Source organism: Gavia stellata, chromosome 4, assembly GCF_030936135.1.
Source record: "Gavia stellata isolate bGavSte3 chromosome 4, bGavSte3.hap2, whole genome shotgun sequence".
In the NCBI taxonomy this organism is placed as follows: domain Eukaryota; kingdom Metazoa; phylum Chordata; class Aves; order Gaviiformes; family Gaviidae; genus Gavia; species Gavia stellata.
The window spans coordinates 66,615,034-66,634,122 of NC_082597.1; the positions used below are offsets into that span (position 1 = coordinate 66,615,034).

Here is a 19,089-nt window from a genome sequence, read left to right on the forward strand (position 1 = left end):
TCTTCCTTTTGCACTTTACTGTTGTATAGCCCTGTAAGTGCCATTTGGGCTACCGAAAGAGTAACATACTTGAAGGATTAGTTCTGGTGTCCTAGATCCATCAGTGGGACAATTGAAGTGCTCGTGTACCTGGAATTTTCTTTCGAGAGACTGAGCAAGTCATCTTCATCTACAGCAATATTAGGTATTAATGGGACCACAGTGTTTTCTGCCATTTGTGCTGGGTAAGTTCTGCTCACCCGCTGTAATACCTGCTGAGCCCTACCAGCTTTACCAGGCACGGGAGCAGTCCTTTGGGTAGTAAGCAGAACATGCTCAGCAGTGGCCAAGTCACTCGTTTTTTCTGCTCAGCATATAAACCACAGCTAACAGTTATATTCAGTAGCATCTCCAAGGACCCTTTGGTTAAATATATGGAGTTAATTTCCAACTCATAATCACTTCTCTTCTAAATAGACAGCTTGTAAAGGGGACATGGTACATAAAAGCACAGAGAAGTGTTCAGTGCTGCTAAAGATGCTTACTTTGATGTATCATAAATCCCTAGGTAAACTGATTAGAAAATTACTTAACCTAAACCGGGAAAAAGCCGTATTTTAAACTGAAGTAAGCCCTGTCCAACTTTTTGCACAAGTTCAAGTAAATGAGGCCAGGCTGAGCCCATGGGGTGGATGAATAGATTTACAGTTGTGTATTTACTACTGCAGTCAGCTAACAGCTTCATGAACACAGTAGCAGCTACTACAGAGAAACACCAAAGGCCTCAGTAAACACACCCCTAAATGACTGAAGCATAAAAATCACATCTTTAATAAAAACACCTTTAAAAATAACAGTCCATAAAAATGTGGCCCTTTGTGTGTGTGAGTTCAAAGTCATTGCATGTTAAATAAATACAAATGTGAGTATTAGAGATACATGTCTTTTGTTTACACATTCAAAAATGCATGAAAGGACATAGTTTGAAGTAATTAATGAGTAATGTATGAGTGCAAAAGCATGGTCTGAGTTTTAAACTCTACTTAATAAAGTACAAGGTATTAAGTTTGAAATTTAGAGGCTGGGAAGCTGCACAGTTTTGCCTTACACGTATCTGTTTTGCTAACGTCCTATAGCAGAGTAGTTGTATCTGTATTGCATTAATTTTTACTGTGTAAACAGCTCTGTATCTGACTCATGGGTGGTTTCAGAGGACAAATTAATTGTTAGCTATACAAAATACTCAACAATAAATCACCTTTTTCTGCAGGAACTCCTGTCAGCCCACTAACTACTAATTAACTTCATCTCTAAGTAATAAGTAACTTTTATTTACTCTGATGGCTCAAAAGCAAATACAGAGAAACATTAACTACCCATAATAAATTCTCTCTAGCTAACACTAGTGGTGTTGTCCATGAAATGAAGCAGGTTGTCTTTTTTTGTACTACTTAGCCTAAGCTGAATTTGTACAGAAACCAGTCTGGCTGCTAGCTGTGCCGCTGTGTGGTGGCATGACCTGCTCCTGTCCTGCATTTGGACTCTGGAAACATCTCTTCCCTATGAGCCAGCCGACGGGGGCACAGGATCATTCTCCATTTTAGCATGGTATTCCTCTTTCTGAGCATGTGGCAGCAACTTGACACAACTTGATATGAGACAAATAAGGAGTAATAGTAGCTGAATTGTTTGAAATTAAATAAAAGTAGATTCTGAACATACCTTACTCTGTGCAGAAAGTCAGTGAGTGGGGCTGCTCCAGAGCTGCAGTTAGCTCTGCAGCCTCAGTGAAAAGTATCTCAAACTGCCCTTATCGAGATGTCCAAGGATACATTACCTATTTTAAAAACATGATGTCCGCACTATAGTCCTTATCACTTTTAAGAGCTTGAACACTAAAAATTATAACTGAGAGGAGAATAAGAAGGGCTTGAAAATTCACAGCTAAAGTTGATCTGCAGGATTGGCGACATACTTTCAAGCAGAGAATAGTTTTTAATGAGGCTTACCATATTTGTACAGCCCAAATATGTGAAATTTTTAAGATGAATCAGTTTGCTTCTCTTTATTGGAAATTAACGCACCTCCCAAACTAGGTCAGTAGAAGTATTCCTTCCTTATGAATTAATTAAAAAAACATACGTCTGCACAAAGAAGTGCTGAAAACTAAAAGAAGAGCATACCACAAAATAAAAAACTGTGCACTGAGGGGATGATATTACTAATGAAGATGTTAAAAGAATGTATATATTTGCCAGAATATAAATCTGTAATTAGTCTTCCCTTTTGTAATACTAACATGTTCGTCGTGCATGTTGATAAAGTCTATAGCCTGCAGCTTCTATTACAGGGTAAAAATACTACTTTGAAGTGCAATATGTTATGCATAATACCATACTTAGTCATAGGAGAATGCCAAAACTTCTTTTCAAAAATTTACATACACCTATTGACTGACAGGGACACCCACAGTCCACATCTAATACTATCATCTGACATGGGCGTCTGCACTGTGCCACACAGTTACCAACTAGTGAATTAAAGCTCTCTTCATCCTCTTTGACAGAATTACAGGAAGAGAAGTGAATCCACATCTAGCAGATAATACTGCAGATATTAACACTGGAATGAGTGAATGACCAGAACATTCCCCATTCTGCTAACTAGTTATTGCCAGAAGTATTGTGGAGTCCTGACTCTCGGCTGCCTGTGTCAGTGTATGCAGTCACTGATAAGGAAGTCTGACCTTAGAAGGATGTGTTAATCCCACTCTCTAGGTCTGTAATTTGTCTTAAAGCTTTACTTCTGACAAAGTTTTACAGAAATCACAGGTCACAAAAATTAACATAATAATAAAAGAAGCTGTGTACACCACACAATTCTGCGTTAGCAGTTAGAATAAGTAATGGTATTCTTCAGACCTGAAACATGATAAAAAGCACTGTGCCCTGAACAGGCAGACTAAGCCAAATCAGAAGACTTCACTGGTTACCTGACAACAAGCTGAACAAGTAAAATTGCTATATTAAACTATCTAGAGGAGTATTGCAGACTTTTGCAGACAAGTCGTGTTGGATTTTAAAGGTGAAGTCACTTTTTCTTGGCCCGAAAGTCCTACACATAATAGTACTGTCTCCAGTTCCAATACAAATGGGTAGAAATCTGCAAGATACTTAGCCTCCTCCTCCATACTCCTTCTCTGAGTCTGAAAGGGTAAGATGCCAACAGCATGCAGAATATATGGTTTTGCATATTATTTATATACTTAAGTGAATTTCTGGCAGGACTCTTCCTCTGATTAAAAGGAAGCCTTAGTACAAGGCTGTCTGTATTATACCTTGAAAGCTGATAATGATCTTGTTCCATTTTTACCTTGAAATACCTGTACCCAAAATTTCTGCAGTGCTGAACTTTCCAAAACTGTTGTTTAGTGGTCACATTTGCTCCTGCAAAACATTTCATTTAAGTGTTGGAGCTAGCAATCGCAACTGCTGTGTTTCATTACAGAGTCCTCCTTTTTAATTGCTCTGTAACTGGAGCATCATGTGGCCCTATGTATCCTAATTCTTGAAAACTTTCTAGACAAGTATCTCCAGAGAAGTCAACTAACCTCTCTGTTCCTGGTTCCCCAGCCAGTAAAATAGAAGTAACACTTTCTTTTTCATTATTTTTTTTTACCCTTTGTCTGTCCCAGCTCCCTTTTAAGTTCTTTGTGAATTACACAGTGACCCACAAGGACGGTGGAAAGCTGTAGTTGGAGGAAGTAGTATCATTGCATTTCAGACCAGGAGGCTGCGTAAACATCTACTTCCATTTACTCTGGAGAGAAGTGAAGACAAAGCTCTCACCATGTGTTGGAAAGCATAATGGCAGCTCAATTTCATAATGGAAGCTTCTAAGAGAGAACGTAAAACAAATGATTGATGATAACAAGTCTTTGAACCAAGGCCTCTTGCATAGCATTGCCATTCTTTAAGTTTATTTCCATCCATTCTTATCTTCTCTTGCCTCCCCTTCAGTTTATCTGCTCCCCCAATTCCTGAAAGGTATTTTTTTATTTCCAGCAAGCATCTTGCAGCCTGGCGCCTGTAGTTGCTAAGTAGATCCCTGGATATCTTTCCTTCCCTGTTGCATTTTTGAACTGTGTAAGGCATGAAGGGAATAGAATTTCCCGAACTACTTCAGGAAATTGTTATCATATAATTGAGTTAAATTCAAAGTACTAGTTTTAGCAGAATGAGTCCCAGGAGCAAAAGCCCTCTTCTTATCAGTCATGTGGATCATTCACAGCAATGCAAAAACCTTTTCCAACATAGTCAGCCAGTGTGTGACTCACTGCTGGCTTAAAGGGAGTATCCCTTTCATTTGGTGCCATTTGCGATCTAACTGAATATATATTATCATTCTGTTTCTTTCAAAATCACACTTGATTTTACTATGTTACATTTCTTTGTATTTACCTCACATCTCTGGATCAAAACAATATTTCCCAATAGGAAATTAGCTGATCCTCCACAAACACCACAGGAACATGGGCAAACAGCTATTTTGGTTATAGATAGAGTTACACTATGCATGTGTGCAAGAGACAACAGAAGCAGCAAATATGGGATGAGATACAGGATGAGGCACATAGATAGATACGATGCATCCACATTAGGATGTGGTATAGTTTGGGCACGTCACTAGGGTTAGCATATTTAAGCATGCCAGAAGTCAGAGATTTTTAATAGTTAGATGATCCCAAAACATAAGTTCTGAGTTATTCAAAGGAGAGCATCCCTACAAGCAGCAATCTCCCTAAGGCCATGTGCTCCTCATGCTGCATTCTCCCAACTGTTCAATACCAATGCAGGGTAGAGGTATCAGGCACTGTGAAGCAGAATAACTTTTCTCTGAGGAGACTCTTGATCTTGACTCCAGCTGATCCTTTTTTCCACGGATGTATTTGTCTCAGCGTACTTCTGATGAAATGCCAATAAAACAAACTTGCCCAGCAGATTTGAAGATTTCTAGGTAGCCCTGAAGTCTCACCATGGGAATTGCCAGAAGCCACAGTACTGGGCCAGCCCAACCATGGCAATTGCCCAAGTGCTGGGTATTTCAAGGCCTCCAGGAGTTCCAGTACAAGAAAGTCCAACTCCTGAGCTCAGAGGGAGGCCTTCCAATTGTCAGGACCCTCAAATCTTCAGAAGCCAAGATGAAGTCAGTTTTGCAATTTTCTAAGCAAAATGTTGCCTTTGTTTCAAAATAATATATTTTTTCTTTAATCTACATTTCTGCGACACTTCTCAGAAACATTTATTTTTTCCCAATCTAATAATATTTTTATTTCCTGGAATTTCTAAAGCTTTAATTAGCAAGCAAACTGTTAACTGTCAACTGAGGTTTAGCCTGAAATGCTCTTCTCTGCCTTCAAATCAACTCTGCCCCTATTCAGAGTAAGGTGGTTACAACTGTAATTGAGCGAATGGGAGAGCAGGAACTCTTCCCTTCCCAGTCCACGTTGTTGTGGTAAGGAAACAGGGAAAGAAATGGAGAATGGAGTGGCCATATATGTACAGATGCGCACACAGACACACACTAATATCTTTGATTGGATGAACAGTTGAGCATCAGCTTCTTAATGAAACGGAGTTCAGTAATTCATTTCCTTTGTAGAACAGGACAGTGCTTCTGATTCAGGCTGTTCTCTGCCTCCTGAGCAATAAAGCTATGTGCCCCACCGTATTCATGCTGGACAGCAAGGTCAGGTGATGGCCTCTCCTTGCACAGCCTTTCAGCATGATTGTAGTTGTCAAAAGTTCGGGATTTTTAGAATAACGTACTGTGACAAAACGAAATACTGTATCAGCTGAAGTGTCTTTGGTGAGGGAAATTCCACACTTATCTTTTAATAGTATTTTTAGTCTATGTGCCTCAGAAACTATTTTTGCTATGCACTACAAGGGCTGTAGCATGTACATTTCTGTCAGCGTAACCCTAAACATGTGAACAGGTGACATGCCTCGAATGTGACATATATAGGTAAAATTAAATAATTCCAAAGGGATGTCTATAGTAGGCCATATTGAGGAATCTGAATATTGATTCTGCAGTATATAATTCCATGAGAGAATAATTTAACTCATAAATAGGGATATTGTTAACAGCATGACCTAAAGTAAAACTATAATTACAATGCATTAGTATTTAATCTGAATATGTACTTCCCAGGGGAAGAAACCAGAACAACCGCATTGACAGCATTTTACAGTCATAAGCCACAGGAAAGTTTAAAGCTGTACCTTACTGGCTTTGTTGTTAATAAAATTTTAAACCATTGTAATTTCCAGTGGGTAAAGTAACCATGCAAAATAAACACCCTGAAACCGTCTAAAGGAGCATGTCCCTCTCTGTTTGTGATGGATGCTAAGACTGGGTTATAGTTAATGTTATTTCAAACAAAGAAGCTGGAATGTGATACTGCGTGCAGCCTTTTGTGCAGCAGAGCTGCGGGAGTCCAAAATAATGAGGCCTAGGTTTATAATTCCAGCCTTCCATAATTCAGTTTGTTCAGTTGTAAAAATAATTATGCCCCAAAATTGTAAGTGTAAACTTCAAGCAGCAAGTGTGTGTTTGGCTTTTCAAGAGTTTTTAAATCACTTTCATAATTAATTTTCAAGTTGTACTTGGGTTTCCACAAAGCACAGAAAATGTTACTTGAAAGCCAGGCAAACAGTGGCTACCTTCTGGTCTGGAAGAAGCAGAAAGCGTGCAGAGCTATGTGCGAGCCACTGTGGTAGAACAGCAGAAGGCACCTGTAGAAGGCATCTGGCATTTCCCTCTCTTCTGGTGGCTTCAGCTTTTTTCTGCTTAGATGCCAGCAGCTTCTCTGGGAGGCTGGGAATCAGCTGAGCACGGTGTATTTTTTCCTCTTCCTTGTCTCACACTGCTGGTCTGGCAGTGATGGCAGTGGCAGCCGCATTGCAATTCATCCTCTCAGCCTCTCGTCCAGCAGTGGGGCCGGGCTGCTGCTCTGACCTACCGGCTCAGCTGTGTTCACGTCCCCACCTGCCCGCCTAGCACCCTTCGGAGCATTTCCACGAGCACATGAACTGCCACCTGAGTTTGGCCCCGTAACGGACATCCATTTTCTTTACACATTAATGTACAAATGTTGCTAAAACTCTCAGAAAGTGTATCTGTTGATGGGCCGTCTTGGATCAAGAACTGGTTTGGTGTAGGTAAATGCTAAAGGACATTTGTGTGCATAGAAATTTTTACAGGTATCTTTCCTCTGATGTTTTGACATAGCTACTGTCCTAAATATTAAAAATATAACTAAAAATGGAATAATGGAAAAAAAGTCCAGTTTGACTGTTTAAAAAGGATTAATTCAACTTTGAGATGAAGATTTGACTCAGGTCTTACCTTATCCATGCAAACACAACAGTTTGTTTTGCTAGAGTATTTGTTTTTGTCTGGGAGTGCACTGAAGTGAAAGTTTTACTTAGCAGAAGCTCAGATTATCTTACAGCTCTGAAGAAAGGAAGCAGTCAGCCTTAACTTCAGTATCTTTAAGATTTAGCTGGAAAAGTTTGGCAGAGGAGCACAAGAAAATATCTTTGACTAAATCTCTTCTCACCAACGTATTCCTTCCTGCACAGAAACATGAGCTCTGCCGGCCCAGAAGGAAGGAAAAAGATGAGAGAATGCGATGGCTTGATTGATTCTCTTGTGTATTATATTCAAGGAGCTATTGCAGACCACGAGCCTAATGACAAGGTATTTCTTGAGATGAAAAGTCTTTTCCTAGGGGAAATTTCTAGGACAACATTTTTTTGTTTAGAAACCAATGTTCGGAAACAATTGTAATGTAACTGCCAAACTTATTTCCAGGTCTTTTAGAACTGTCACCAAAGATGAAAGCCCAGTAAGAATCTTTCTGAAGTGTTTTTTTTATCCTGCAATCTAAAAGCATAACATACCTTAGCTTTGGGGAAATATCTTCAGAATCACCAGAAAGAGCTAGAAACTTGTCTTTTTTTTCAAATGTGACATAAAGTCACAGCTTTCAGATACACTGAAACACCTAAAGAGTCAGATATTGCCTTTTTAGTTGTCTCAGGGAGCTAGCTAGCTAGCTAGAAGCTTAAAAAATTAATCTGGTTACTTTCCTGTGTATTTAGTGCTATATACGCCTGAGGAAAGGAAGAACCTAAATCATTTAGAATGAGATTGATTTTCCTAAGTTTTTTAGAAGTTATACATTCTGGCTAAGCCAGTAACTACAAGGATGTGGACACCTCCAGAAGCCATTTCCTCTCATTCTCTTCCTCTCACCATTGGCTGTAGATGAACCCTGAACATTGCTTAGACCAGATGCTTGCCTTTTAGCTGGGTGAAGTTGGGTGAGAAGACCAGCTGTCACTTACAAGAAGGTTAGCCGTAGCCTGTGAGGCACTTCTAGCGTGCCTGCTATAACTTGTGCTGTGTAGTGGTAATTACTGCACATTTATAGCTCTATTCTAGGATTAGTTACTTGAGCTTCTCCATCTTCCTATATTTGGTGCCATTAGCTTCAGGGAGAATCTAGCACATTACACTTGTGCCAATAGCTCCCTGCTGCATTTTGTCTTAAAACCACTCATTCCTTTTTTACTTTCAAGAAGGGAGAACTGGTGATAAAGCTATTTGCCACTAGACTCATCACTCGGAAATTGTAGACATGACCTTAGCCATGCCCAGAAAGGCACATCCAATTTAAAAAAAAGCATTCTACCACAGAAAAGTGCTTCCTCCTTAGAAGCTTTCCTTTTGCTGACACTGTGGCGAGGTGTGTACATGATCATTGTTACTCTTAAGCTCTTAAACATTCCTTGGCACACTTCTGGTCTGTGCCAAATAGCACTTGCCCAAACAATTCCCAGGCACAATTCAGGAATTATAATGTCCCAGGACCATTTCCAACAGGCATGCACCCCACTCCGAATGCAAGCCCTGTGTGCCAGTTGGCCTCAGTGCTCAGGAACATCCCAGGGCATGTTTAATTTATCAGCGTAAATGCAGTCTTGTGGATCACTGGCAGGAAGACTAGCTCTTCTGTAAGCCGTTAGAAGCTCTGCAGTTAGTTGTTGAAGATGCAAAAATGAAAGCTCTTCCCATGTCTATACACGTCCTTTCAACGCATGCCAAAGCTTTCAAGATTTCTATTCTTTTGTTATTTTAGGCCACGGAGAACTGTGTGTGCATTCTTCACAATCTTTCCTACCAGCTAGAGATAGAGCTCCCCGAGAGCTATGCCCAGAGCATATATATGCAAAGAAGAAATATTTCTAGCAGTGATAAAACACCGGGCTGTTTTGGAACACGGAGCAGAAAAATAAAAGAGGTAAAGCACATGTTTAGTTACATCTCATTTTGTTAATCATATGCAGCAACTTCTGGAGAATAGGGCTGTAATCTACTTAACAATCTGTTATTGATGTATCTGGTAGTGTGACACTTACTTGCCCCAAAAATGCAACTTTATTGATAGCCTTTCCTAACACCCATTATCTTGTTCAGCTGCTGATGGTGAAAGTGACATAGCAATTCACTGTTTCATTTGTTGAGGAATATTGCCACTCAGTTTCATCCCCTCTGATGGATCTAAGTGGTATCTGTACCATGTACAGCAATTGTGCGTGCCCTACCAATGAGTGGGCATTGTGATGGTTTCACCAGTGAAACCAGCACAAGGTGACTTCCCACTTCCATGACTTGCTGGCTTTTGGGCTATCTCAAGACCTCTTCTTTTGATGCCATGTGGTGCAGATCACAAATATTCTGGCAGCTGGGAATTGTTGGAGAGAAAACAGGTACCAGGGGAGGGGGAGAGTGAATGAAAAAGATTGATGACCCTTCCCCATCTATTAGTTTTGCTGGAGTGTATTCTGCCTTCTCCCATTCCATCCACAGTACAACTCTAACTGGCAATTTCTGTTTCTCCTTGGCCTTGGCCCCTAGTGTCAGTTGCTGAGAGATGAGAAGCAGCTTCCCCCATACCTGTCTCATCTTTTTGGATGGAGTGGCCAGCATAATTAAATACTGACATTTTACACGTTGTCATTTGAGTTCACAACCTGATAATCTGCAAATAATCTGGTCATAGAGAGTTACAAAATGGTTAGTTTAGCTTGTGATGCATTAAGTCATTTAAGGTCGCTGTTTCTAAAGGCTTGATCTGTTTGCATGTTTAGAAGCAGCAGGACACCCCACTACCCGAGGAAAAGAGCAATCCCAGAGGTGTTGAATCGCTTTGGCATTCCACACTGATTAGGATATATCTCTCCTTAATAGCAAAGAGTACCAGGAACTATACCCAGGAAGCATCCCTGGGAGCTCTTCAGAACCTCACAGCTGGCACTGGACCAGTAAGTCAGCTTTTTTCTTTTTCTTCTTTAGTTCTTTATGTGAATGCATAGAGTTTAGGCCTGCAGTGCAACATGCCCACAGCACTGAGATCATGTAACTGCTGACAAGTCACTGTCTCACAGATGTGATCAAGGAAATCAAAGAACATTGAAGGGAAAATCATAACTTGGCAAATACAGGGACTGATTCTTCTCACTCTTTGTACATCTCCACGTGTGGAATTTTGCCTATTCATTGGATAATGAGGGATAGGTAGATGTTAAAAGCACAAAAACCAGTGGTTTTGTAGAACATAATCAGACCCATGGGGAGAGGAAGGCTCTGACACAACCACAGGTCACTTTCCTGGTGAAGAAACTAATGACCCCTGTCATGTTTTGGCTGAGGAACTGGCCAAAGAGCACCTGGGAGAAAGAGGGCTCAAAACTTCTTTTATATCACCTTCCTTTTCTGTTGCAGCTCATATGTAGATCTGGATTTAAACTATTTTAAATGTGCTTAAATTGATGTAGAGAAGCTGCTGCGGTTGTTTATGAGGCTGTACATTCATGGTAATGACACACTATTGCCACGTGCCTTATAACAGATGCCGTTTGCAGTGGCCCGGACTGTTGTTCAGAAGGCAAATGGCCTTCCAAGTATTCGAACTATGCTGCATGTAAGCCACCCAACAGTAAAGAAGACAGCAGTCTCACTGCTCAGGAACTTGTCTCGCAACACCTCTCTGCAAAGCGATATAGGTGAGCAAAGACTAACATTGTCTCTTGGGCTTTCTTTCTCTGTTCTCTTTACATTAAGCTTTCCTTCTTTAAATAAAAAAAGTGCAAAAAAAAGTGGGTTTTTAGGTCAGATACTTGCAGTCATTATACAGGGTTGAAATTTAAGAGTTTTGCCTAAGAAAGTCTCTATCCTCAAGTTTTCTCTAAATTGTGTATTCCTTATCAGATACTTCCATTGATGTTACTTTCAGAAAATACATAATGGAAGTAAAATCTACACAGGTTTGGAGAGGGAGTTGTTCTGCTTAAAATAGGGTTAAGGAAGGTGAGTGCTGAGTTCTGGCTGCCACAGCTTTGTAATCCTTTGGGAGAAATCATAGAACATCTCCAATTCTTCTGGCAAAAATATTTTCTTCTTTTAGACACAAAGCTTTGGAAGTTCGCAGCTCGCAAAGTTTTCCTGCATAAGTTTTTTGAGAATGGAAGCTAGAAGATGCTATAGAGAAAACAGTTCAAACTTTTTGGAGAACCTTATTCCTAAAATGTTATAACTATTTTCACATCAGAAGCCATTTCTATTCCAAGTATTTTTATTTCAATTTGATGCGTATTTGAATTTTTTTCCTACTGATAGGATAAAATAAATTCATATCATTTGTTGTCCTTTTCTGTCTTCCCACCAGGGGAGGAAGGGGAAGTTACAGGCATACAGCTGGTTTATGGGGGAGATTAACCTCCAGAATTCTGCAGAACAGTCTCCTGGGCACTGCTTAACCCTTAGAGAATATTGCCTATTAATGAAAATATTATAATATGTTGTTGGGCTGATTTCGAAGGGATAATCCATATGGTGTTAAAAATTACAAGTGATGAATCCCCCAGAAAGAGTAGGAATTAACCTGAGAAGAAGAAATTGGGAATTCATCAGGAAAATAATTTTATGAAAGAATGTGGGAAAGACAGAATAGCATGAAGCTTTGGAGAAAGGTTTTTCATCTTGCACATTCACAGTCGTTTTCTTGCTTTACCCATGGTAGGAAGAACTGGGGGAATTTCAGGTGAACCTTTTCTCCATGAAAAGGTGTTCTTTTTGGTTGACTAAAAACCTGTGTGAATTCAGGTCACACTCTCCAAATACTTTTGGCCAAAGGAAAACATTTGGAAGGGCATACTGTTTCCTAGATAGTATCTATGCTTATCAAGGAAAATGAACCTTTGATATGAAATTGAGATTTATTTAATAGAAACCATCTCTGAAAGTTAAATGATTGAAAAAATCAGAAAATTTCCTATTTTATCTGAACAAATAACATTTGTTCTGAACAGATGTTTTCAAGACACTGCCAAATGTATACTTTCTAAAAATTGCCTTCCTTGATTTACCAATGGAATTAAAAATGGGCTATCATGTTTGAGATAATTGCTTTGACTGATACTTAGCATAGCAGGTGGTTCATCCACTTTTAAAGGTCCTTTTCTAAATTTCATGCAATTTAATCTCAATATACATGAACCTTGTCACACACCCATCTGGAGGAATGAACAGAACTCACAGAAAGCAAAGTGCTCTGTCCAAGTGAAACACTGGTTATGGAGGGGAGAATGGCCCAAAATGCCCCAAACTATTGCCCAGTGCTCATTCTTACAGTGGGAGCAGCTGGCTATAACCTATTGCTTTAATGTTCTCCGTCAGCTCTGGTCCACACAGCACAGATCTCACAGGATACAGTAGGACTCAGTTGCTGTCCAGAGCTGTGGTTTGCTGTTTGGTTGGCTGGTAGGGTCGCATCCAGTGTGGTCAAAGTAATGCAGTGTTTCTTGAGTATGGACAGACTTCAGAATAGGACATTCTTCTCAAATAGATAGCTTACACGCTGGCTCAGAAGGTTGAGTGTGTGTATAGCCAAGCATTGACAAGTTCACTAGTAAAAATTGTGCTGTAGTCACCCTTTCTCAGTTTGGTGTATATAACTATACTCATGGACACACCGGGTTCCTCGGGAAGTGGCAGCCTGCTGCTAGCACATGCCTAGGGAACTCACTGCAGTACACTAGGTATTAATGTATTGTGTGTAAGAGGAAAAATACATAGTGTCCGATTTAGTGCAGACACAGCTTAACCTAAATTGTGGGCATGTAATGCAGGTTTGAAACCATGACTCTGTTGTGGGAGCACACAGCACCCTGATAGGGGATAATGGGAGGAGTAAGGTCTTGTAGGACCCCTAGATAAATCTGCACTTGTTAGTAATGGAGCTGCTTGTCTCTCTTGCAACTTGTAGCTAGAGACGTTTTGCCTGATTTGGTCTCGATACTTCCTGAGTCTGTCCCGGGGTCTGATATTGTCTGTGAAACCACAGCGTCCATCTGCTACACCTTGTTCAATTTGACACAGAGCAGTTCTCACAATGCACGGCTTCTCCTGAGTGCTGATGGCCTACCAAAGATTATTACCATCAGCATGAATGACAGGTAAGGTGGTTGAGAAGCCTTCCCTCCCCCTCCTCCTTTCCCTGGGGAAAAAAGAAACTGCAACCTCTGCCATCTGGGAGGGGGGGATACACTGCGTTTTAAGGTACAGGATAGCTTAAACAAGTGACTGTGATGTGAATAGAATTGCACATACTGGGAAATACAGAAAAATCTCTTATAACAATTGTTCCATCCACAGCTAAATTTGCCATATTCCAGCATTTTAAAAAGTTCCTCAGAAGATGACAGCACAATATTATCTATATCCTAATATATATCGTCGCTGATCATCAGATCTTATCTGTCCCCAAAAAGTTTCTATATTTCCTGTTCTTTGTAACACATCCCTGATAATCTTTAGCAGAAAAGTGCAGAAATACATTTTATAGAACTGCTAGAACTGTACTTAGTTATTTATAAAGGGGCATTTTAGATAATGTTGAATTTCCTTTAATCACTATTTAATATGTAATCACATGCGACCAATGTTTACTCAAAAGAGAGTAATTAATGCTTTGTGATTAAGAATAATTATTCTGTTTGCCTTCCTCTCTTTTTATAAAATGAAAGAGGAAATTCATCTCAGTAAAGGAGGCCTCATGAGGCTCTGAATAGTTTAAATCCTATCTAACTAACCAGAGATTTTACCTGCTGGAAAGATCCTTTCAAATGCGTGTTATGTTGAGGAGTATTTTCGTCAACTGAATATGAAGAGTATGATAGCTGCTTTAAGATGAAGCCTATAGAGTACTTAATTTCTCTCTGATTTTGAAGAATGAGTGAAGCAGGGAGGTATGTTGCATTTGTTTCAGTAGTCAGGACAGCATGAAATGTGCTAGAATACCTGAAGAGCAGTAAAACAGTATTTAGGAGGAGAGAGAGACAGAAAAAATGCTACAAGGTTATGTTTGCTGAAGTCTGCACATGCACTGTGATTATGAAGTGGGAATTTAAACTTGTTTTATCATTCTTTTCACAAAATTGCAGTAATATGTTCAGCAAAGCTAGTAGGGCTGCTTCAGTCCTCCTCTACTCCTTGTGGTCACATACCGATCTCCACAGTGCTTACAAAAAGGTAAGATCTGAGTTGGAGACATGTAATCTGTCCTTTCAGACCTAGAACCCTCTCATTTGTCCTCTGGGGCCCTTAGCATTTCTGCACTGTTAAGAAACAACCTATGATAGGACTTCAAGTGCTCTCTGAATGTGGTGTTTCTATTACTTGTACATAATCCTGCACAAGTAATGCATGCCCTTAATTTTTGCACGTCAGTGTTCATGTTCTCTCCCTCTGTGGTTTTATATCCACTGGCAAAGTTTATGAAAAGCGTTGCTGCTGCCTGCCAGAAGTCTCAGATGATGAGAAGTGATGCGCAGTAGCTGTCCATCCACCACTGACTGAACCAACCTGACACAGAGGGCCTAAGGTGCCAGCAAAAGCAAAGACAGGGCAAGGCAGCTTCCTGCTTTAAAACCAGAGTTTTGTTCTCCTAGTTTGTATGGTCTGCAAGCCCAGGTGTTACATTCAGACAAAAAGGTAGGGCCTGGGAAAGGTGTTGGCAAATGTTCACTGCCACAGTCAAAGTCAAACAAAAAATGACCAGCATGAGTCAGCCAACAAACCAGTTTGTTTCTTTCCTTTTGAAGCTCTGTGACTGCTTTTTCAACACACAGCTGGGTTGACTTCAACCTACCTACCTTCAACCTGCATTTCAAACTGTTCTCACTCCTTGTTTTCTTGCTGTTCAGAATTTCTGTCACCGAAAATTCCCTATAACCTAAAACTATTCAATTTTTTCAAGCTATATCCTTTAGCATTTATTAGTCAGCTTATTTCTTCTTGTAGATTTTTTGTTGAAATTTGCTCAAAAAAGTTACTTAGTGTAGTATCCTTTAACAGTCTTGCATCACACTCAGCAGTATACTGCCCCACAAACCAGAAATGTGCGTTCAAGAGTAAGGGTGCTGTACCCATATAAACTCTATCTGGATTCTTGCAACTACCTTCCTAACTTTACTTTACAGCAATATCCCTGATGGCATGAATTTTCTGAAGTCACTGGTACTTTGGGTGTGCCTGTAAGACACATTTGTTGGATCTGAGTTTCAAAAAATGCTGCTTACTTGCTGTTCCTGTGCAAATCACGTCCCCTCGAGATATCAGGTACAGCACTGAAAACTGCAGGCTACCTAATGCCTAGACATTTTTGAAAAGTCAGTCTAATAAGCAACAGAAATCACTTGATCAAATGAGACTGATAAAATCCTGAGTCATTTTGGCATTGCCCTGTACTCTTTGTTCAGATAGGGTTAATCTCAGCTGACATTAGTCACCTAAGAGTTAGGAGTCTGTAGAGCTGAGCTAGAAGAATAGGCTCCCCATACAGTCAGTGGAGAGAGTTGAGCAACTGCAGTGATTCATCTCCCCTATCTTAGACTGAACGGAGTCACCCCTGGGAGATGCCTATTCTGTCTCTGTTGACTGTAGAGGACTCTGCCTAGACCCCTACCATGGCTCCATACCTCGCTTTTAGACAGCTGAACCCACCCTTCCCTTGCAGAATTGGCACTGAAGATAATAAATTATTCTGTTTCTTTCATTCCAAAGGCTGACTTTAAGAAAGTGGATTTCATCAACACCCGGACCACAAAAGCCTATAACTCACTAAAAGATTGAATCAGATCATAACACCACTGAAGACAAATGAGATCATACGTCGATTAATGTAACTATCTTCATGTGGTTGGTGTTTCCATCAAGAACCAGGAAGTATCTCAGAAAAAAGAGGCTGATTTTATATAAGACTTGAGTGACCATAGGATAGTTGTTTTGTGTTTTTAATCCTAATCACCTTGTTGCCACTGTATATATCAGTATAAAAATAACCAAAGATGGATTCTTCAGGATGTCTGAGGTGAAGTTTCATCCAGAAGTTTCATCCAGGTTTACCACTAGTCAGAGCTTCAGGTGACTGCCTTTAGTCTAACAGGCATTTATACAGAGAGGTTTGCAATGCTGATTGGCAGCAAATTCTTTTCAGACTGTTTTATACAGATAGTTTTCTACGGTGGGTGAGCATCAAGCGCACTGCTCAGGACACAGTAATTTTTCACCCTTTTGTTTCTTCCCACGTGCTAAATAAGAAACTCCAGGCTCTGTGAGTATACACAAGAAGCTGTTTCACTACCTGCATTATACAAGCACCAATGAAGTTAAAATTATTATTTTTATATTGCTTGTATTCATGTGCTCACTGGTTCTTAAGCCTCTTTCCTTTGAGATTTCATCAGCAACAAAACTGATTTTACATAGGTTTCATCATGCTTTGCTCCTCTCATCCTCCCTCACATGGCTGTTGGAATTTATAACTGTGTCCAGAAAGGGTTTTAACTAGAACCAGTATGTTTCAGACACTTTGGGCTGAACTTAGATCATTCTTTGCTAATTGGTGGAAGAGTTAGTTGCTGGTAATTCAGTGATTATTTTAAGAAAATTGAATTTTCAAAACAGTTTGGTTTAACAATATATTGTACTATACATAGTAAAGGGAATGGAGTCTTGGCTTTATTTTTGAAGAAATAAGATACACACACACAAGAGATAAGGCTCCGTGCTGCTTAAGGAATTAATCTGATTGATCTTCATATTCTCTTACTTGAAATCATCATCCTCCCTGCAGCAATTACATGCAATGTGATAACTGGAGGACTATGTCTGCGCGTGTGGGAATAGGTAACAGGAGGAGAAAAATTCCTAAGCACCTAAAGGCTGTTCCCATGATACGATCCTCAGAGAGGGAAAAGAAGCACTAAAACCCCCCATCTAATACCTTCAGTTTTATCTCGAACAAACCAGTAGTTAAATTGTCCATTAAAAGAATAGGACATTCATATATAAATATATAAAACACTGTGGATTGGATTATCAGCTGACATGATCTGGCATTACTCTTCTGAAATCAGGGGAGCTAAGCTACATTTATGGCAACCAAGACTTCAGCATATGTATTTTCAAGCCTTCCTGCACGAATGGAGCCCATCCTGTACCGCTACACTGAACGGCTGGCATAGAAGCTATTACAGTTGTTCTTATCCAGAAGGGGATGAATAATCCTTCAAGTAGGGACTCCACAGAGGAGATCATCAGGCCTGTTCATTTCAACGCTCCTGACCAAAGGTCTAGCTCCTACCAGAAATCTGCAAACAGCAGATTGTGACATTGCACTGTGTCCAAACATATTTCTGGATATTGGGGAGCTAAATTCTGCTGGAAGGTGCACAGAGTTCTCATAGGGTTCCCAGGAAGTCCCACACGTACATGCAGAACAGAACGTCTCCTGGGAAGTTAAGCAAACAACCCTGCTTTCCCATTACAGATCATTTTCATAGGTCTGTTAGTCCTCTGCATTTGGTTTGAGTAACTCAAATCAAATGCATTCCAGTAAAAGGTTTTAAAAATACTATTGTTTTTTTAAGAGGTCATTTTCAAAATACTCCAGGTCCAAAAACCACACAGGGGAAGAGAACTTACAGCACCGCATGTTGAGGAAATTGTTTTTATAATTTTTTTAAAAATAGGATAGAAAACAGACAATTAAAATCTAACTTTTTCTTCTAACTTGTTAACCCAAATAACACTGCATATGCCATGAATGAATAAACACCAGGAAATCTGGACAAGTCTACTTTTACTGCCCAAAAAGTAGTGGTAGGCAAAATTAATATATAAAGAGTAAACCTAAATACAGAGTAGCATGGGAAAGAAGAACTGCAGTCTAAAGATCAGGAAGGGGGCCTTTAAAATACTCAAGTATTGGTTTAGTTCTGTGAAACTCACATACTATTTAAAAAAAAAAAGAAAAAGACCAATGCTGGGCAATTTCAAATGCCCTATTTAGTATATCTAACTCCCAGTAAGATGTCCTTAAGAATGGGGTGCAAACTTTTTGGGTTGTTTCTATTGATAGTGTCCCTTTAAAATCAAAGCAATATTCAGAAGTCAAAAAGGAGAATATCAGACCTGGCAACAACTGAAAGCTATAAACAGGGATGAGAAACAATGACACACCTTATTACAACTGATCTCCTACTTGTATGCAATCAAAAACATTTCAGCAGGACTCCAAAGAAAGCAAAGAATGTTAGTCAGAGAAATAATAAAGTGTTCTCTCTAATGCAAAAAATCTGTCTTTGGTCTTTGTTGTTATTAGCAAACCTACTTGCTGGGGTACAGCAAATGTATTTTCAAGCTTTAGCACCTCCTTTAAAAGGGCAAATTCATTTTTAAATTAAATCTAGGTACAGAGACTTAGACTTTTCTACAACAGGAGAGTGTTACCGAAGGCAAGCTGTGTAATGCTTCTGTTGGCATCAGAATGCTCCTGCAAATAATTTATTTTTACATACAAAATCTGTTACAGCTCTCTTTGTCCAATATTGCTGACCTATCAAAGCACCTGGCATCCTCTGTCTTCACCCCTCTTTAATTGGTCTTTGCCAGTAAACTTTACCATGGGCCATA

General features: G+C 39.7%; 1 protein-coding gene across 1 annotated transcript in view; it reads left to right on the forward strand.

Moving 5' to 3' along the window:
- PKP2 (plakophilin 2) overlaps nucleotides 1-18,753 on the forward strand; it is a 46,750-nt gene extending 27,997 nt beyond the window's left edge. The window contains exons 7-13 of the mRNA XM_059817259.1: nucleotides 7,629-7,746; nucleotides 9,191-9,352; nucleotides 10,203-10,376; nucleotides 10,964-11,117; nucleotides 13,379-13,568; nucleotides 14,556-14,643; nucleotides 16,177-18,753. Of these exons, the coding sequence (XP_059673242.1) occupies nucleotides 7,629-7,746; nucleotides 9,191-9,352; nucleotides 10,203-10,376; nucleotides 10,964-11,117; nucleotides 13,379-13,568; nucleotides 14,556-14,643; nucleotides 16,177-16,245 (955 nt within the window). The 3' untranslated portion in view covers nucleotides 16,246-18,753. The remainder of the gene's footprint in view (nucleotides 1-7,628; nucleotides 7,747-9,190; nucleotides 9,353-10,202; nucleotides 10,377-10,963; nucleotides 11,118-13,378; nucleotides 13,569-14,555; nucleotides 14,644-16,176) is intronic.
- The last annotated feature ends 336 nt before the right edge of the window (nucleotides 18,754-19,089 follow it).